Raw genomic sequence first — 20,643 nt, forward strand, 5'->3', positions numbered from 1 at the left:
CTTGTTGTCAGTGGGGGAGGAATAAAAGTTGGTAGCTGACAAAGTCAGTGTGTTCGCTCGCAGGACCCTGACACTTTATATCCATCTGTGTCACGTTACACTCCGGTCCCAGAACTCTGGGCGTGTCCAACAGGAAGTGACAACACCTGCGGAGGAATTCTGACCTGCAAGGAAAATGGAAACAGTTCCTCTGCCCCGGCACGGACACTGAGTGGGGTCAGAACCAGCGGGTGAGGCTCCTCCGGTTACCGTGACTGCACTGACTGATCTCAGATCAGGTCACGTTTCACTGTTCAACAACAACGACCACAACAAAACAAATGTTACGACACCAAAAACTACAGCAGCTGAAACCACGAGCACCAAAACAACAGCGTCAACAGACGACCAGGACGAGGTCCAGGACCAGACCTGACGTGTCTGTGACCACGTGTCTGTGACCACGATGTGACTGTCGTAACGTTGACAGTTACAGGAGAACCAGAGACGAGCTGACAGGGCAGATTAGACGATTACCGAGCTGAATCTCAGATGACAAAACACACACCAGCAGATGGAGCAGCAGTGCCCCCCCCCCAGCCCCTGCCCCCGCCCCCTGCTGGATTACCAGATCTTTACAACCACACACAGGGGTTTATCCACAACTGTTTACAATCAGAGCAAAGGAAGTGGCAGCAGCTCCACTTCCTGTTTCAGCCTGACCGACTGACACAGGTACTGACGGCCGCGCAGGAGTGCAGTGGTTTGTAGCGTTGCCGCAGGTACAGATCAGGTCAGCAGTTCACATCAGATGTGTTTGGTTTGTTCATGTTTTTCTCCCTGGTGTGGACTCGTTTCCCTCTGGTGTTACAACAGTCACCTGAGCGTCTGCGTGAATCTGATTTTTTTTTCCTCCTGGTGAACTTTTCTTCAGTCAGTCTCAGTGTCGTCATGTGACTCATCACCTGTCGTCAGTCACAGACCGGTCTGTCAGTGACCAGTCAGTGACCGACCTCACTGTCTTTCCCTCCTGGTCCTGGTCATGTGAATCTGAAGGTACTTTTATAGACGGTGAATGACATGTACCACTGAATACTCTGAAAGTACATCATATAACTAACAATACTAACAAGTTTCCTCCTGTGTTTCTACTTCTTCTTTTATTTTAATTGGTCACTGGAATTCTTACAGGTACTTCCCCATAATCTTTTTTTTTTTTTTACTCTGAAACATTTGCTCACAGAAATGTCTGATCCACTTGTAAAAGAAAAAACCCAGCAGTACCTTGTACACATCCACAAATACTACTAAAAGTACTCACAGAAGAGTTTTTAATTTCACTAACTACTAACGTGTTTTGATTTCAGATACTGTGTATATATCGATGTTGATCCGTGTCCACCGTCAACAACAGGAAAATACAGTTTTCACCCAACGGTCAAAAGAAGCTAATATGACTTTTCTTTTTTTCTTCTTTTTCTAACTGTTACCGGTCACTTTGGTCAGATCTGCTTCTACAGGTTCGTACATGGAAGTTCTGCTCAGCCTTCGGCTTCGTTCGGCTCATACATGATCCACTGTACACCTGTCATTACGTCACACTTCCGTCTGAGTCCACCGTCCACCTGTTGTCTGGACGGGAGCCAGTCACTAAAAGTTAGTAACAGTTTACGGTTCACTTCTGTTCACGGACTGTGTCGGTTATAACCGAGGATGACGTGGTGGGGGTGGGGGGTATTAAGAGACTAAAGAGAACAGAAACTACCCCCCTCTCTCCCCTTCCCTCTCCACACTGACACAGATACTCTCTCTCTCTCTCTCTCTCACCTTTGTATACAGTTCGTTCACCGACATCTTTTCGAGCTTCTCTCTCGTTTTACGGCGCTGTTCTATGTCCCATTAACTCGAGGATCAGAACCGCATCAGAACCGCAACAGTTTCCATGATAATCCTCCAGGGTCTACGGCAGCAGGTGAACACTTGTTGTCCGCACCATGTCGCTGGGCGGCAGCAGCAGCGGCGGAGCCGAGAGGGAGGGAGGAAGGGACGGAGGGGGGAGGGAGGGGAGGTGGGTTTCGGTAAAGCTCGGCTCTGGAGGAGACTCTCCGGTTCTCCTCAAACTTTTTTTCCGGTGTTTCTCCGGCCGGTCCTCCGGTCTGTTCCGTCCAGGTGTTCGGCAGGTGTTGGTCCTCCCTGCGGTTCGGCGCAGGTGAGTTCCTAGACGATCCTGGGATGACGTCAGAGAGGTCGAGAGTACTTCCTGACACACAGTGCGCTCGCTGATTGGCTCTTTCTCTGGCCCGCAGCCAGGTTTCCACGGTCTCGACACACACTCACACACACACACACATGCACATATAAAAGTACACGTTGACGAGTGTAAACATCTGGGGCGCGGCCTGATCAGGGACACTTGTGAAAATGTGTTGTGATGTAAAAATATTTAACCACAGGTGGCAGCATTGTTAGTAATACATTATAAAAGAAGCTAGCCAACTAGTGGAGGTGAGGAGTAATAAAAATGTTAATGACTGTTGTTAGCGGTGTGTAACAACAAACAGACGTCACACTCACTTTTTAAATTTGTATCTGGCTGAAATCCAACGGATCAAGTCAAGATCTGAAAACACATCGAAAAAATGATATTCTTCCCTGTGACCTGTCGACGACCTCTGGGTAACTAAAAATTCTGCTTTACTTTTATTTCTTTTTTAAAATTTTTTTTAAACTTTGATCGACATCAAAATGAATCCTGGGTAAAAAAAAAAATGTATGAAAGAATTTGGTGGTTTCTGTGTCTGAAGCTGCTGCTGGTCAACAGTGGAACTGCAGCCAAAACAAATGTGAGACTTGGAGCTGACGCTGACGTTGTCCACAGTCTGACCTGCTGTTTGTTTCATACTTTAAACTTAATTATATATAAATTTATATAAAACGATTTAGTCATGTACGATATTCTCACTTCAGTTTTGCTAAATTTGCTGCTTAAATATAAATACAATATAAATATGAGTAGAAAATGGCGAGGGTGGGTTGTGGCGAGGGTGGGTTTAAAAAGCTGATTGTCTGATTTTGTCTAAATGTTTTAAACACAACAAAACTTCAGAGCCTCGCAGAAAAAAAGTACTTTAAAAACGTCCGACTGACGCCGAGAAAACTGTGGTAAAAACCAGACTCCTGGTCAAGGTGGAAACGACTGAATCAAAGCATCAAACAACAACTTATTAATGTTAATAATCAACTTATTAATGAATGATCATACTAATTATGGTTATTGTCCTCAGGCCCAGAAACACTGACGGATCAAGATAAGGACCAAGAACACCTGAACCTCTGTGGTCACCTGGTCACCTGTTCACCTGGTCACCTGTTCACCTGGTCACCTGGTCACCTGGTCACCTGGTTACCTGTTCACCTGGTCACCTGGTCACCTGGTCACCTGGTCACCTGGTAACACCATGAACTAAATTTAGAGTACTGCAGTGTAGTACTGCAGTACTGGTTGTTTTACCACATTCTGATTTACTGACTGAACTCCTCGTTGGTGCAGTTTGATGAAACTGTATCCTAGTTCACTGTAGTTCAGCTCAGGTACAGTCGCTCTGGTTGTCACGTCACTCGTTTGTCTGGTTGTCACGTCATGACGGGAGCCTTTCACCGCAGTTTGTGTCACTGTAATCAGTTCTGGCTGTAAACAGTTCTGACTGTAAACAGTTCTGACTGTAAACAGTTCTGACTGTAAACAGTTCTGACTGTAAACAGTTCTGACTGTAAACAGTTCTGACTGTAAACAGTTCTGACTGTAAACAGTTCCGACTGTAAACAGTTCTGACTGTAATCAGTTCCGACTGTAATCAGTTCTAACTGTAAACAGTTCTGACTGTAGACAGTTCTGACTGTAAACTGTTCTGACTGTAGACAGTTCTGACTGTAAACTGTTCTGACTGTAGACAGTTCTGACTGTAAACTGTTCTGACTGTAGTCAGTTCTAACTGTAAACAGTTCTGACTGTAGACAGTTCTGACTGTAAACAGTTCTGACTGTAAACAGTTCTGACTGTAAACAGTTCTGACTGTAAACAGTTCTGACTGTAAACTGTTCTGACTGTAATCAGTTCTGACTGTAGACAGTTTCGACTGTAGACAGTTCCGACTGTAAACAGTTCTGACTGTAAACAGTTCTGACTGTAGACTGTTCTGACTGTAATCAGTTCTGACTGTAAACAGTTCTGACTGTAATCAGTTCTGACTGTAGACAGTTCTGACTGTAATCAGTTCCAGTGTTCCCGACTCCTCCTCTTGGTTCGTGAGTCCAGTCTTTCTCACCGTCGTCTTCTCTCTGACTGTACTCTCTCTGACGGTGTTCCTCTACAGCGTGACTGTGTCAGCTCATAAATCTGACCTTTGAGTTGTCGTTAAGATGATAAGGCCGTGACCTTTGCCTCGCGGTGGCTCTTACCTTGGCGTAGGGGCAGTAAAGGCTCGTCATCCTCGGCTCCTCACATCTGTCCGATCGTCGGGGGAGAAAAAAAAAAGAGTGTGGGAAGCAGCAGAACTCCGACCTGTCTGAGCCAATCGGCCACTCCCAAACCGCTCCTGTCACAGGTATGAGCCGTGACGACGCCACGCCCACAGGTTTAAATGGTTTTAGAAACGGAAGAGTTCTGGTTAAATACAGTTAAATTATTAACAACATGAGGTTAAATTTTGCCGAGTCAGAATCAGAAAATACTGAGACAGAGCTTTAAAACGAGCAAAAAGGCTGACTGATACAGAAACTCTAGAGGGGGGGGTGGGGGGGGAGGGAAGGCAAACTCAGTCTGGGTCAGGAGTCACCTGATTGGATGTCAAGTGGGCCAGAACCAGTCTTTTTTCTCCATGTTTCATGCCAATAAATAAAAAAAAATACATAAAAAATCTTCATATTTAGTGAAATATAATTTTACAAAACATTTCCTGAACACGAAGTACTTGTGTATTATTTATTTATTTATCTATTTATTTATCACTTTTCAAGATTCATCAAACGGGCCTGTTTTGGCCCACGGGCCGCATGTTTGCCACCCCTGCTCCGTAACTCAAGAGTTAGCAAACGGACGTGTCAGAGGAAAAGTAATGAAATAAATAAATGAGTAAAATTATAACCTCGATCATCTGAGGACACCAGAGTTTTGTTCACTGGCTTTGCTAAAAAAAAAAAAAAAATAAAAAAAAAAAAAAGCTTGGGTGGAACATTTACTGTCTCCAAACCAAACCAAGCCTCTCCTTCATAATTACAATGTTCTGCAACAGTTCTTTGACTTCTGAATAACTAGTTTAAAAGTTCAACCTTAGAGACAGAGAGAGAGAGAGACAGAGAGAGAGAGAGAGAGACAGAGAGAGACAGAGAGAGAGAGAGGCTGTAAATGTCAACAAACCCATTTATAAATAGAAACATTTAATCATCACAATCTAAAACTCCCAACTTGCGCCAAACGTGACATCGCGATGACGTCACACTCCCCTGGAGCGGTGTGTTCTTCTACGGTCAGGCTGTTGTTTGTGGTGATGCTGTTCCGTGACTCCACGCGGGTGGAGCTGTGGAGGCGGAGGCGTTTTTCCTGTTGTGCGGTCACGGTGTCTGTGTCCCGGTGTGACGTAACACTGTTGCTGCTCGTTAAAGGCTTTGGTTTCTGGGCAGATCGTTTTGAAACTCCAGTCCAGGTGAAATCCACCAACAGCCGTCGATACAGAATCGTCCGAGTTTCTCTCCAATCGTTGGATCACGGTGTACTGAGCTCCAGGATTGATACGTTTTAGAGCAACATTAGCGGTAGCATCGTAGCCTCGTAGCCTCGTAGCATCGCATCCTCATAGCATCGTAGCATCGTAGCCTCGTAGCATCGTAGCATCGTAGCTTCGTAGCATCGTAGCCTCGTAGCATCGTAGCATCGTGCTACATCATCATCACTCCGTGTACGAGCTTCTAAATTCCAATCGGTGTCGAAATTAATACTGTAAATCACATGCGGTTATTATGTTATCGTCGCACTAAGACTGACTGACCACAAGGGGGCGGCATGTCCTAACTGGACTGTACGTGGAATGCTGATAAAATATCAAGTCAGTAGATTTTTTTTTCATCGATCATTTTGGTGACGTGTACCGGACTCACAGATCAGAGATCGTTACAACGATAAAATGTCAGCGTCGTCATCAGCAAACGTGGAGTTTTTGTTACTAATTACGTGGGAATTTATGTGAGTGTTAACGATGTTGGCAGTACTACACTAGTACTTTTTTATAAATGATTTTAAAAAGTTAAATATTCAAACTTTTACATTTCAAACAGTGCGACACAACACGTCGGTCTAACATCGTAAACTCTTTATTTCAGAGTAATGATTTCTGAACGTTGAAGATTTATTCGGTAAAGTAAAGAATACGTCACAAGAATTCTCTATTTCTGTGGCAAAAATATCAAAGTACGTACAGTTATCAAATCATTTCTCCATAACCAGGCTTAAAAATTCAATTTTCTGAATTTACTGCGGTGTAGCGCCACCAGCTGGAGAACATGGGTGTGCACTCAGAGTATGTGTAAAGTTTTGGTTCTTCTTATAGATGAGAAGTTGGAGTTAATAAATCTCACACCAAATGTTTTTGTTGCTAAAATCCTAACGTTGACGTGACTTTATATTTGTTCAACTGACGATTAATTAGTTCAAAGATACAGGAACTGGGAACGGATCCAACCAAAGGTCACATCAGGTCAACATCCATGTCTGGACCTGGGGACCTGGTGACCTGGTGTAATCAGGTGGCACAGAAGGACGAGGTGTGGACGGACGGCGTCCAGAAGTTGCTGATGATCTCCTGGACCTTCTGATTTTCCAGCTCCAGCAGCTTCTTCTTCTCCTCTTCTTCTCTCTCCAGCTCCACCAGGAGTTCAAACTCACGCTGCTGCTTCTCCTGAATCTGAGCTCTGAGGATCGCCCCGTAGTCCTGACACTCCTCCTGGTAGCTGATGGACACATGAGGAGTGGACAGAAGAGGAGTGGACACATGAGGAGTGGACACATGAGGAGTGGACACAGTTTTGTGAGAAGAGATTGAGTTGAAAACAGGTTTTTAAAACAAAAAGTAATATCAGATAATGGGGGCAGGGGGCGCTGTAGAAAATATATGAGATTTTTTAAAGTAATATCAGATAATGGGGCCAGGGGGCGCTGTAGAAAATATATGAGAGACGTACCCTCGTTTCTCGTCCCTTTCTTCCGTCTTCACCTCCTGCATGAGCCTCTTTATTTCCTCCTGTTCTCTCAGCCAATCAGCTTTCTTCTGTGCCACCTTGCTGACTGTAACAACAACACGTCATCACTCAGAGGTCAAGGTCAAGGTCAAGGTCAACTTTTTAGTTGTTTTTTTTTTTTTGTTTGTCTCCTTACGTTTAAAAACCATCTGCAGGCCTCTCCCGTCCGACACCTCCGTGGTCAGGTGACCCCGCGCCTGCCGCAGCTGCAGCTTCCTCTCATCCGCCGTCTTCATGCCCTTCTGCAGAGCCTCGTCGATCAGCCGCTGGACCTCAGCCTCATCTTTGTCCTCCATGTCGCGGTGGTTCTGCCAGTACTCATGGAACGCCTTTTGTTCCGCCTTCAGTTCCAACTGTAGACAAAAAAAAAAAAAAAATTCAGAATTTTAGAAAGGAGTAGTAAAAGTTCTACCATTTGGCCACCAGGGGGCGATGCAGACACGCGTGCTGGTCTGTTACTCACCTTTCTCCTCATGGCGTCCTCTTGGTCCTGCATCAGTTCCTGCTGCACCTGAGCCAGAAACTCCTTGGTTTGCTGCAGCTCCGCCTCCTTCTCCCGTCGCAGGCGGTCGTTCTTCAGCGTCAGACTGTGGTCCAGCAGCCGGCGTAAGGTGTTCCGCTCCTCGACCTTCTGCTGCTTCTCGCGCTGATCCAGCAGGAGGTTCTCCTCCTGCAGCTTCTTCTACAGAGGGAAACGAGAGCGTCAGTGGAGACGCACCGAGATACCAACAAATCTGGGACAGTTTCTACTTTAACGCTGGATGAAACCTGTGACCTGTGACCTTTGACCCACAGGTGACCTGACAGAAAAAAACGGAAATTCAACCGAGAGTCAACACAAATGGTTTAAATGCAGCGATGTTTGATTATGAAAAAAAATCAATGGTTTTGAAACAGTACATACGGTGACGACGTCTAAGGGTTTTTTAGGACCAGAGGTCGCCGACCTTTGTCCGTCACCTGGTATCAGCCGTAACTGTGGACCAGTAATACGCCACCATCGTTGAAGGATCATTACATTTTTCCAAATCAAATATTAGTATCAGAGTCTGAATGACCTTTGACCTGTTGTTCTGAAACATTTATCTTTGAATGACGACAGTGAAGGGATTATTTCAGAATGAAGTAAAGAAGTAAAACTGTGTCCCACTGCGGCCCCCGGGACCAAATGACCTACGGACCAGCACCGGTCCCCAGACCGGGGGTTGGGGACCCGTGACATATGACATCTTTTCAGTGGTTTTTGGTTACAGTGAAGTGAGAACGTGAGTGTGATTAAAGTGTGAACTCAGACCAGACGAGCCGCTTCCTCCAGTCTCTGCTCTTTCATTTTCTGCTTGGTCTCCTTCGATTCCTCTATCTGCCTGAGGAGGGTGCTCTGCTGCTCGGCGTGCCTCTGCATCTGTAACTCCATGGTCTGGCGCTCTCGCTCCTCCTTGGCGCGTGCGTCCGCCTTCCACAGTTCGTGGTACACGCGCTCCTCCTCCTCCTGTTCCTGCTGCAGCTCCTGCTGCGTCTTCAGCTGGGCCTCCCGCAGCAGGTTCCCCTCCAGGTCCCGTCGCTTGGACTCGGCCACTCGCAGTTCCTCACAGTGCACTCTAGAGGGCGGTGGAGAAAAGGTGATCAGTGTGTGTGTGTGTGTGTGTGATGAACCTGAGAGGGAGGAGACAATCGGACGTTCACCTGAACTGCCGATCCAGCTGATGTGAAATGTACTGCTGTCGCTCCTTCTCTCTCTTGTCCCTCAGCTGTCGCGCGAGTGCGATCATTTTCTTCTTCCGTTCCGCGGTCGTGTCGTATCGCCGCTCCATCTCCTGCAGCGTGTGCTCCTCTTCCTGCTTCAGGAGCTGCTTCAACCTGAGGATAGAGAGAAATATTGGAACTGGAATTTCTGTCCTCGTCATGAACACTCTGTTTCTCCCCAACACAGTTCCTCTTTTGTCCAGCAGGGGGGGCTGGAGCTGCAGTCTGAGGATGTGAAGTAGCAAAAACCATCACTGATGGCAAAAAGAAATCAATGAAAATTGCTAAATGTGCCTTTTTACTTGGAATATCCGACAATATCCGCCGACCGATATTATCGGCCCGATGTTAGCATAATTATGTAATATCTGTAAGAATCGTTATCGGTTTTTCCTCCGATAATGAAAGCCAGATAACGTGGGTTTCGTCAAATGACTTGTGCCCTAAAAATAGTTTTGGGGAAAAAAATGGCTGTATAGTAAAGTGAAAGTCACTAGGTGGCAGCATTGCAGCTCATTTTCTTAAACTCATACAGTGGTTTGTACAGATAAATAACTGAGGTGAGCAGGCTGCACTTCACTTCCTTAACCACCAGGCCACCGCTGCCCCGCTATGTCGGTATCGGTCAATAATATATCAAAGTGTTTGGACAATATCGACATATCGGATATCGTCAAAAAGTCTCTACTTTTTAGCCCAAAACACAGCTAATCGCCGACAGGAAGTGACATAGTAATGGTCCTTACACATCGTCAAAGTGATAGCTAAATCTTTGTTGTTTTTTTAATGCTACAACCCAGTCCACGCACTCCTACCTGCTCCTCCTCTGCTCGACGTCGTTCTCGTGCTCTTCCTGCGCGGCTCTCATTCGTCGGTTTATTTCTTCTCGCAGGAAGTGACGCTGTGTATTCTGCATCCACGAGACCTTGGCGTCAGAGGCGCGAGCGCTTTTGATGGCGTTCGTCTTGTCCTCTATGATGCTTTCCTGCCTTGGTGTCATCTGACATCACACACACACACACACACACCATTGCCACAGATGTCACGAGTTACTGAAACCAAGTACTGGTACTGGTACTGGTACTGGTACTGGTACTGGTACTGGTACTGGTACTTTAACTAACTACCACATGAACTTCACTCTGGCGTGGACATTTAAATTGCCTCAACAGACTGTGATTTACAGTCTATTTTCCTCTCAACATCAACCTCAAAAACTGTTTGCAGACTTCAGAAATAAGAATGAAAAATGTTTTAATTTTCTACCAAAAAAAACTTCATTCAGACAGAATTTTCTTCTTTTTACTGAATATTTTTCAGCCACACTGATGGTTAACAGTTCGTTTGATACAAGATACAACATTTCTCTGAGTCTGGTTTTAAATAGGACACAGCAGTTGACCACACGGTGGCAGCAGTCGTTAGTGCGATCGCCTTCAACTTTAGGAAAAAATTGAAAGGATGTTCTTAAATTGTTGACCTGTCGCTATAGGGTCATGGACTCACCATACTGGGCAGCAGCAGACCAGTATTTCCTGTGTCTCTGGATCTTAAATTCTGAGCTGACCGACGACCCGCGCTCACGTTGTTCATGATTTTCATTTCTTTTTGTTCTTTTTCTTTTGTGTCTCGGGTTAATGTGAAGCTAGTTTACGCTAGCTGTTGTTGCACCGCATCAACAAGTGTCGGCTCCTGGTTCCACTATTTACTCTCTGGGTTAAAGCCAATGTTGTATTACTGTTGTCCACACGGGGGCAGAACAGATTAGAATGACTGCTCTGTAGGTGATGTCAGTATTTTTACTTCAAAGGATAAAAGGATTCATGGCAGTGAAGCGACGAGTTAGTGCAAATTTGGTTGCTTGCTGGGCGTAAAGGAGAGCTTGAAAAGATGGTGACATCAAGAGAAGAAGAAGAAGAAGAAGAAGAAAAAAATAATAATAATAATAATGTTGAGGACCTGGAGGAGGACGAGACATTATTGGATTCCTCACAGAGACATTCTGTCTGTCTGGATGACAGCATCGTGGCTCCAAAGTCTGCTGTTTACTATATATAACAGAACACCATACATACATTGGTAGAAGAATGTTAGAGATGGAGCTACCAGGTAGGAGAAAGAGAGGAAGACCAAAGAGGAGATATATGGATGCAGTGAGGGAGGACATGCAGATAGTTGGAGTCAGAGTAGGAGATGATTTCAAAAATTTTTTTCAAAAAAAAAATTTTTTTTTTCGAAAAAAAACTTTCAAAAAAAATTTTTTTTTTTCGAAAAAAAACTTTCAAAAAAAAAATTTTTTTTTTCAAAAAAAAAATTTCAAAAAAAAATTTTTTTTTAATTTTTTTTTTCAAAAAAAATTTTTTCAAAAAATTGTTTTTCAAAAAAAAAATTTTTTTCAAAAAAAATTTTTTTAAGTTTTTTTCAAAATGTTCCAAAAAAAACTTTTTTCAAATTTTTTTTTAAAAAAAGAGTAAATATCATTTTAAAATGTTTCTTCTGATGTCGTCAGGTCCTTTAAAAAATATATTTAAAACATGTCCACACTGCGGAAAGGTGGCTTCTGGTGTTGCCTTACAACGAGTCTTAGAGCGTTAACCAGTTCCTTTAAAACAAAACCAATCAGATGAGGCTGTTTTTGGTGTTTCATAACCGTTAGCTTCCAATGATACGGTACTTTACTGCCCTCGCCTGGACATAATAGTGCATTACTGCTCAGGTTTTTTTTCCCCTGGCCTTTTCGTGAATTATAACTAAGATATATTTATTACAGAAGAACGAAATGTAAAGAAATGAACTATTATGTTCAATTTAACATTTGAGTTAAAAAAATATATTTTCAATGACACAAACTGGTCGGCGGTGGCAGCAGAGCTCCGGTGTTTCGCTCCACTAAAATCCCATGTTTTCTTCTATGGACTTTTGTGTAGGACTTTTTCCAGGCCTCCGTCGTGGCAGCCATGTTTTTACTAACGAATCGGTAAAAACTCACCTGCTCACATACTCTATCAGTGTTACTATGTCCCATAACTTTAGATGCAGTAGAAATACTTTTATAAGTACTTTTATAGTCCCGTGTGAGTATTTGGACTCACCATGACACCGCAGTGTGGCGCTGTTCTGGTCTTTTCCCGGCACTTCCCGGTTCTCTGCATTGTGAACTAAAGATGTTCAAAATTAAAGTGACGAAACTGTGAGCCACACACGGAGGTCCCGCACGGACGAGTCTCTCTGTTACCATGGAAGTAGTACACAGTGAGAACAGTGCCCCCTGTCGGTGAATGTAGGTGGTTGGGGTTTTTTTGTTTTTTTTAAGTGCCAGAATCAGAAGTGTTTTCTTGATTAGAGTCCGTTCTTTAGGGCAGTGTAAAAATGTACGAGTGACTGTTTCACTATTTACACGACAAAACTTACGTTTGACGTCAATATCGTTGACGTCAGAACGTCTCGGACTGTTCTGAGCAGTAATTGACAACATTATTGACCGGTCGCATAGTCAAAGTCAAGCCCAACTCGTCTTTTAAGGACAACATTACCCAGAAGCCTTTGCTGTCGTTTCAACGTAGACGGTGTTCCGGTAAGAAGCGGAAGTCAAGCACCAAAGTAACGAAAACAAATAAGAAAAACAGCTTAAAATGATGCAAAAATATATTTTAAATGAATTACAAATGTAAAAAAAACCTTCATTCTTTGTTTAGCATTTTATATAAAATGGAACAGAGTGCTAATAAAAAATATATATTTAAATACATATATGTGTACGACATGACACTTTAAAACCACTGAGCACCGAGTTTTATTTCTTTTCTTTTTCCCCATCCAACTCCTCTGTACAAAACTGTATAAAGTCTGATCACGTCGAGTCACCTGCACCACACGCACCGTCGAACGAAAAGAGCTACGCCTCCCTGTGGCGCCAGGCAGTATCAGCACATTTACTGTGGCTGTTATTATGTGAATCACAACATTGCACATTTGAACCGATCAACTCAGCCCAGGCCTGATCTTTGATCTCCAGAAACGTGTCCAGCGTCTTCTCGTACTCCTTCACAGTCGCATCCATCAGCTCCAACATGGCGGGACCGCTTAGTTTTTCATTGAAGGCCATCTGCTCCAGGATGTGGATTTCTAGATTGATGAGCTTCAGGGCCGCTGTTCCCATGGACTTCTTGCGAAGTTCAACGCAGAAAGTCTTCACATTTTCCAGTTGAGCGTTCACTGATCCCACATGTGTTCTGAACTCTCCCACCAGACTTTCTACTTTTTTAATAACCTCTTCCTCTGTAGCTTTGTTGTTCAGATGAAAAATGAGGTAGCCCACATTTATCAAGGCAAACACGACAACACTGAGGCCTCGAGTGGCCAGAGCAGTGAATAACATGTAACCAGCTGCCACTGGTAACAAGCAGAATCCTGCAAACTGCCTGAACTGAAGTGTCTTCACTTTGTCGTCGTCCTCTCGTAGCTCGACTATTATCCGTCTCATCCTCGGTTCATGGCTGTCCAGCGTTGTGACGAACGACGTCACTGAGTCAGCAGCGTTGTCTCCGGCTCCTGTGGGCTCTGGCTCGTCCTGTTCCATTTCCCCCCGGGTGTGGAGTTCAGAGTCAGGCCGAGCATGAAGGACGTCGGACGCTCCTTGTTGCTCTGACGGTGTTTGGTTGGTGTCGTGAGCTGAAGATGAAGGTGTGAATCGAGAAGGAATGTCGTGCTGCAGGTTTTTATAATGTCCTGCAGTTTGTTTGTATTACAGCGGATGATTAACAGGCGTCTGTTGACTTTTTGGGGTCAGTTTCACAGACTATAATATATATTCCAGAAAAAATCAAACAAGATGAAGTTAGTAGTTTTTAGTAGAGATGTTCGATATAAACCGCGGTATCCTACTGAACTGAACTGAAACACTACTGAGAGTTGTTATCGCCAGTATTCTGCAATTAGATTAATAAAATGAGCTGCAATGCTGCCATCTAGTGGCTTTTGCCTTCATATACATTATCTTATTTTTTTCAACTCAACTCAGACATTGCGGCCTTCATATACAGCCCTTTTTTTTCAACTCAACTCAGACATTGCGTTATGGGGTTTTCATTATTGGAGAAAAAAAACGATAACAATTCTTACAAATATTACATAATTATGCTAATATCGAGCCGATAATATCGGACATGCCTGGTTTTTAGCTCATCGTTAAGATGCTTCTGCTGCTCCAATTTGTGATAAACAATGGCTTAAAATGCCATTGAAACACATACAAACCCTTACTGTGATGAAGTTAGTTTTAGTCTTAAGAAGTTCGTTACGGCACAGACGACTTTGACTGCGTGTCAGGAGCAGTATTTGCTCCCAGTGGTGTATTCTTCTCCAGGGAAAATGTAACAACAGATTTTTGAATCAGTTTGTACTAAGTCCTAGTCATAGTAAAGGTCAGGGGTCAACACAAACATTTGTGTCCAGTCCTAACGTCTCTAGTGTACATTTCACAAATGTGAACTGTGAAAAAATCAACTCATAAACAACAACAACAGACGTGATGCGGTCCAAGGTTGTTGGTGTTTGTTGTTGTTGTTGACTGAACGCCAACAGCCTCAGGATGTCGGATTCTAGTGTGATGAACTTCAAAGCTTTTGTTCCAGCTCTGGTTTTCCGAAATTCCCCGCAGGGCGATTTTACGCTTTCCAGTTCAGCGGTCACCGAAACAACGATTGTCCTCAACTCTGCGATCAGTTGGTCTACTCCTCTGACAATACTGTCTTCAGTTGTTTTATAATCGTTGATAACAACAATAATAAATAAAAATAGAACAGGGAATACAACAATACTGCCCCCTGCAGTGAAGGGATAGGCAAGTGCAGCGACAGCAGCCAGTGCTCCCACAGCAAAACTCTTGGCACAGAATTTAAACTGAAGGTTTTTTACTCTTTTGTCAAAGATTAAGAGTTTTTCTAAGACCTGATTCTTCCTGCGTTCGTGGCTGTCCAGCGCCGTGATGTATGACCTCACCGACTCAGCCATCGGTCTCTGCTCCATGTTGGCTGCGGGACGCGCTGCACCATCTTACGTCCAGAACAACGGTGTTCACAGTTGGTGGGTCGGTCCGGTGGGTCGGTCCGGTGGTGTCATTCCTATTTGGCTGCTGAGCCTTTCAGCAGTTCCTTGTCTAACTGCTTTGGCCACAGTGACGCACCCTGCTGCTGGAACAGCGTTCCCAGGTTAGCGCAGGGCGTGTCTGACATCAGAATGATGAACTGCAGGTTGTCGGATGTTTTTTACAGTCAACACCCGTCTCTGGATTTTACCCAACTGTCAGGCCATCTGCTGCCACCTAGTTGACGAGTATTGAATCGTTTTTTCCACTCTCGCAAAGAATAGTGCTTTTCAAAGTGGGGGCTGCGGACCCCTGGTGGGCACATGTGGTGCTAGGAGGGGCCACTAAAAATTAGAAGGAAGATATTTAAAAAAAAAAATTTAATCATTTGTCCTGATCTGAACATCGGTTAAACTGCCCTAACTGTCGGATTCTCAAGTTTCCGATGGTACCTGAATGCACCTCGTGTGCCAGCCGTAACTAGATGATGTCATATAGCGTAGCATATAGCATGTAGCTAGCTAGTGCATGTTTGTTAATAATTACCTTGTGCTACACAAACGATTGCAGATAAAGTTGTTCCATTTTTCACTGATGTCACAGCGATGACCGACCTTGTTTCTAAAAACACACAGAACCTTTTTTTTTCCTGATCGGGTTTATTGATCTAAACATCAATGGCAGCACATTTAATCACAGATTTGAGAAACAAAACATCATCACTATGAAATGTCATTCAATTAAACTCCAGCTTCACATGACATGAAACATGATAATAAATATTTAGAGAGAGAGAGAGAGAGAGAGAGGTTTCCACAGTGTTGGAATCCTTAACCAGTTAAAAAATTGAACAAAAATCGGAGTCAAGTTTCCATGACCTCAAGACCTACATCCCCCCGGAACTGAATTAAATACCCCCCCCCCGCTTCATTTTAATTTAGGCTCCCAAAGACTCAGTCAAACGTGGCCAAAGAGAACATTATTGGCGGTGACGACAATATTTCATCATGTTGATAAATACAGTGTAAAACAGTTCCATCCTTCTCAGAGTCACTGATGAGCCCATATAAACAGATATTGTACATATGTACAAACCTAACAGTTATGCTGTGTATACATAATAAATATTGATATATGTATGTAGAAATACATACATATATCAATACAGTATATATATATATATATATAAAATCTATGTCACTTCATGTACTAAAAAAAAAGGTTGATGATTTGGGAAATACTACCAACAGTAACTGTTCAATCTATATCACTGCTGTTAGTTGTTTGTGCTGTCGGCCACTAGGTGGCACAGCAGTCTGTAATCTGGGGGTGTTTCTCAGGTCTCTGTATCTGTCCCATTATTTCAGGCAGTTGTTTCAACTTAAAAAAAAAATTTGTTGTAACTGAAAACATGTCACTTCCTGTAGGTTCACAAACCTTGGGTTGTGGCCCTGTTGAACACACACACAGTGATCGCTAACGTCGTCGTTTAGTGTTCATTCATTATTAGTTTTTGTCCAAATAGTGTGTCATGTCGTCTCCCCGGTGATGGAGGTGATGGTGGGTCGATGGCACCGGCTCAGTGTGAGGACCACACCTTGATTTCTTTTTACTGATACGGATCGTCTTTTCTCGCTCACAGAATCCACCAAGAGAGTTCGGAAAATCCCGTTCTCCTTCAGTATTTACACGGAGGTGACGGAGAGACCGATAATAAATAATCAACATAAATCAACCTTTACTGGAGCGCAGTGATGTGACCTCGTCGGGCTGCATGCTCAGGTCACGGCTGTCGTGACACAAAGCTGATGAATCAGTGTTTCCTTCGTCATGCTAGCGCCGGCTGGACGCGGCGACGTCGTCCGCCTGCTCTGTTGCAGTGCATGCTGGGAGACGAGAGGACGGAGGGTTGTCGAGTGCGGGTGGACTTGGAGGCTGGTGTTAAACGTCGTCGAATATTCTGCTGCGTGACGACGACATGGAGAGATAGCGCCCCCCTGTGTGTCTGTCAAACAGATGTAAAACACAAAATCAGAGCAGAAATTTCAAAAAAAAGTCTAGTCAAGTCGGTCAGTGTGGACTCCGAGTCGGTCAGTGTGGACTCTGAGTCGGTCAGTGTGGACTCTGAGTCGGTCAGTGTGTCCCTTACCTTCCAGACTCTGAGTCCAGACCCTCGTCTGTCAGGGTGTCAGCACTGAAGTCCAAAGGTTCTGCGTCCTGCAGCAGCTCCATTCGGTCTCTCTCCCCTCGGCCGCTGCCGCGTGAATATTTTGCTTCTGTAGAAGTGACAACAGTGGACGGAGTTAGTAAACCACCTAGTGTTGCAGTACCACGACTGAGCCAGGATGAGGAGCTGGTCAGTGTGTAGCTCACGTCTGGTACCACTAGGGGTCACAGAGTCCGAGTAGCTGGTCTCCTTCATCTCGTGACTGCTTCTGTTCCTCGTCGAATATTCCTCCCTGGAGTTTCCGTAACGCTCCTTCCACTCCTGTGACGTAAACACATGAACAGGTCAGAGGTCAACCACCATCATCATCATCATCATCATCATCATCAGTCTGTGTGACCACAGTGCTGCCAGTCCGACTCACTCTTCGCCTGTTCTCTCCATCTTCGATCCGTTGACGCTTTCTTTTTTCTGTACATCAAACATCAGAGCAACAGTTGACATCAGAGCAACAGTTGACATCAGAGCAACAGTTGACATCAGAGCAACAGTTGACCAACAGTTGACAACATCAGAGCAACAGTTGACATCAGAGCAACAGTTGACAGTGACAGACATCACACTCAGGTACTACGAACGTCATCGTTACTATGGGCTGGTCTCACCTCGTCGGATCAGTTCCTTTCCCTCGTCAATTAGATCGGAAGTCATTTCATTGTCGCCGAGAAACTGCTGGAAGCCCAGAAGGTTCAGGCATCGGGTTCCCAAACTAAGGGAGGGGTCAGTGACGTCAGTGAATCTGGGTTCTGTTTGAAAACCTTCGTCGTGTGTCACCAAAGCTTCAGACAAGGTGGACAAGTCAAACCCGTCTCACCTGAAGTACGTAGCTATACACAGGATCACGATCAGCATGGGGTAGTAGATGTAGAAGCCGTTTGCGATGAAGGACAAAACTTTCATTGATCCCATGATCTGAAAAAAAAAAAAAACAGTCAGACGGGACGGAGCTCGAGTGAAAGGAGAACGAAAGGCTTCAAGCTACACTGCACTGATGGAATCGGTTCTTACTGAGGAACTCAACCTCACGTTAACAGAAGAAAGTTCCAGCATAAAACCTCTCTTTCTTTCCATTTAAAAATGGTCTGTTGTAAAACTGTATTTATCACTTATTTTAGGGAAGTCTAATAATATCGGCCGACTGATATTATCGGACCGATATTAGCATAATTATATAATATCTGTAAGAATCGTTATCGTTTTTTTTCCTCCGATAATGAAAACTCTGATAATGCCTGGGCATTTTATTAATTTCGTGTGCCTTAAAAATAGTTTGTGGGAAAAATGCCTGTATCTGATAGTGACGTCACTAGATGGCAGCATTGCAGCTCATTTTATTAATTTATTTTAATAATCGGGGGATTGTATGAAGAAACACAAACTGGTTCGTACAGATGAACAAATAAATATTACTAAATAAAACTTCTGTCCCCTAGGGGGAGCAGGCGGTAATGAACCTCCTTAACCACCAGGGCACCACTGCCCCGCTATATCGATATCGGTTGATATCGGAATAGGAAATTAGTATCAATATTTTTTAGATTTCGGCAAAAGTTTATTTTATTTTTAAAGTTTATTGTTTCAATTTAAAAACCCTGTGAATTTCTGTTAAATTACTTTGTATAAAACACTTCTCTGAGTGCCCACTATGGGGCACTGTGTTGTCATAGCTCATGCTGTTCATCCAGTAAGTTCAATAGTAAAGTAGGTTGTGTACCGAGGTGTAGGCGGTCTGCTCCTTGTCCTGGTGGGAGATGGCAGAGTCCATGTGGATCAAACCCAGAAAGTTCAGGCAGAGGGGCGGAGTCAGACGACAGAACAACCTACGCAACGCAATCAAGGTGGAAGAAACAAGTGGGGAATTATTTAGACCCAAACACTGTATTCACCAACAGCTCAACGCAGCCAGAATGACTGCGTTACTGTGCCAGAGATAGTCGCCAGGTCGGTGATCGCTAGCCTCACTTACATGCCGCTAAACTGGAGGCTGTACGCATCGGTCTGGTGGTGGGACGCCAGGTAGTAGTAGTTGAAAACCCGAATGCGGAAAACGGTGGAGTAGACGCAAGTGCACAGGAAGAAGATTGTGATGAAGCACGCCATCTGGTGGACAGCGGTGATAAAACAAATGGAAGTTAACTTTAATATATACACAAATATGTACAGTATATATTTATATATATACACAAACATATATGTATATATGCATATATATATATATATGCATATATATACACATACATATATGCATATATATATAAAAATATATAAATGCATATATATATAAAAATATATAAATATATACATATATGCATATATATAAAAATATATAAATATATACATATATAGATATATACATATATATAAATATATACATATATAAATATATACATAAATATAAATATATACAGTACATATATACATATATGCATATATATACACATATATACATATATGCATATATATACACATACATATATGCATATATATACACATATACATATACACATATATACACACATACATATACATATATACATATATAAATATATATAATATATGTATTTATGTATACAGTATATACAGTACATATATACATATATACAGTACATATATACATAAATACATAAATATATACATATATATACATATATATATATAAAAGCTTTAATTGTTTTTCCTCTTTACCTCAATGTACAGGTAGTTGTAGTCCCGCTCAGCCAGCTGGATGAAGACAGCGAACAGAGAGAGGACGGGGCGAGTGCTGAAGAAGGTGCACTCAGACCAGACCACGGCGACACTGAACAGAGTCAGGATGACGGAGAGCAGTCGGTAGAACCAGGACTTCAGGAGACAAAGCCAGTACCACTCTACACACACACACACACACACACACACACACACACACACACACACAGAGAGAGAGTGACGCAACAATCTCCTGATAGTCTTCAAACAGAGTAACGTTAACCGTCCCACAGACCGCAGCTTGGACCCACCTACGGTCGGCGTGTAGAGGTACCTGCTGACCCAGCTACTGGACTCAGGTAATGGGAAGCTGTGGACAAACTGGTGGGTGGAGCTGGTCTCGTTCTTGGCTACGTCCTCCAGATGGATGGCCTGCTGCAGGAGAATCTGCCACTGAACACGAGTCCTGTTGTGTCTTTGGACGGCGTAGATCACCTGGACGGACGCACACAGACCACCGTCACAGACCACCGTCACAGACACCCACAGACCACCGTCACGGACACACACAGACCACCGTCACAGACACCCACAGACCACCCTCACCGAAAAACCAAGCCCACCGCACAAACAC

General features: G+C 43.7%; 4 protein-coding genes across 8 annotated transcripts in view; 1 reads left to right on the forward strand and 3 right to left on the reverse strand.

The window, feature by feature from the left end:
• LOC112488038 (unconventional myosin-Vb-like) overlaps window positions 1-4,747 on the reverse strand; it is a 6,364-nt gene extending 1,617 nt beyond the window's left edge. The window contains exon 1 of one of the 2 annotated variants that reach the window (XM_025062215.1): window positions 4,438-4,747. In XM_025062215.1, the coding sequence (XP_024917983.1) occupies window positions 4,438-4,467 (30 nt within the window). In that variant the 5' untranslated portion in view covers window positions 4,468-4,747. Of the gene's footprint in view, window positions 1-1,806; window positions 3,023-4,437 lie in introns of those variants that run through there. The other variant, XM_025062216.1, reaches the window with a different exon arrangement.
• A 2,587-nt stretch (window positions 4,748-7,334) lies between these two features.
• Window positions 7,335-12,643, reverse strand: cfap53 (cilia and flagella associated protein 53). The gene is made up of 6 exons (XM_008326226.2): window positions 12,105-12,643; window positions 9,828-10,012; window positions 8,953-9,126; window positions 8,564-8,867; window positions 7,733-7,951; window positions 7,335-7,622 (listed from the first exon to the last, which is right to left on the reverse strand). The coding sequence occupies exons 1-6, from the start codon at window positions 12,162-12,164 to the stop codon at window positions 7,335-7,337; spliced, it is 1,230 nt and encodes a 409-aa protein (XP_008324448.1). The 5' UTR covers window positions 12,165-12,643.
• Window positions 12,644-15,717: 3,074 nt separating this feature from the next.
• mfhas1 (multifunctional ROCO family signaling regulator 1) overlaps window positions 15,718-20,643 on the forward strand; it is a 20,019-nt gene continuing 15,093 nt past the window's right edge. For all 4 annotated transcript variants that reach the window (XR_522682.3, XR_001761100.2, XM_025062156.1 and 1 more), the window contains exon 1: window positions 15,718-15,906. The gene's annotated coding sequence lies outside the window, so the exon portion shown is untranslated. The remainder of the gene's footprint in view (window positions 15,907-20,643) is intronic.
• Window positions 15,737-20,643, reverse strand: part of lmbrd2b (LMBR1 domain containing 2b) — an 8,915-nt gene continuing 4,008 nt past the window's right edge. The window contains exons 9-18 of the mRNA XM_008326204.3: window positions 20,321-20,504; window positions 20,010-20,191; window positions 19,291-19,424; window positions 19,039-19,144; window positions 18,139-18,236; window positions 17,930-18,033; window positions 17,689-17,735; window positions 17,471-17,585; window positions 17,247-17,373; window positions 15,737-17,102 (exon numbers count right to left, since the gene is read on the reverse strand). Coding sequence (XP_008324426.1) covers window positions 17,039-17,102; window positions 17,247-17,373; window positions 17,471-17,585; window positions 17,689-17,735; window positions 17,930-18,033; window positions 18,139-18,236; window positions 19,039-19,144; window positions 19,291-19,424; window positions 20,010-20,191; window positions 20,321-20,504 — 1,161 coding nt within the window. The 3' untranslated portion in view covers window positions 15,737-17,038. The remainder of the gene's footprint in view (window positions 17,103-17,246; window positions 17,374-17,470; window positions 17,586-17,688; window positions 17,736-17,929; window positions 18,034-18,138; window positions 18,237-19,038; window positions 19,145-19,290; window positions 19,425-20,009; window positions 20,192-20,320; window positions 20,505-20,643) is intronic.

The sequence above is a fragment of the Cynoglossus semilaevis genome, chromosome 14 (assembly GCF_000523025.1).
Source record: "Cynoglossus semilaevis isolate Cse_v1.0 chromosome 14, Cse_v1.0, whole genome shotgun sequence".
Lineage (NCBI taxonomy): Eukaryota > Metazoa > Chordata > Actinopteri > Pleuronectiformes > Cynoglossidae > Cynoglossus > Cynoglossus semilaevis.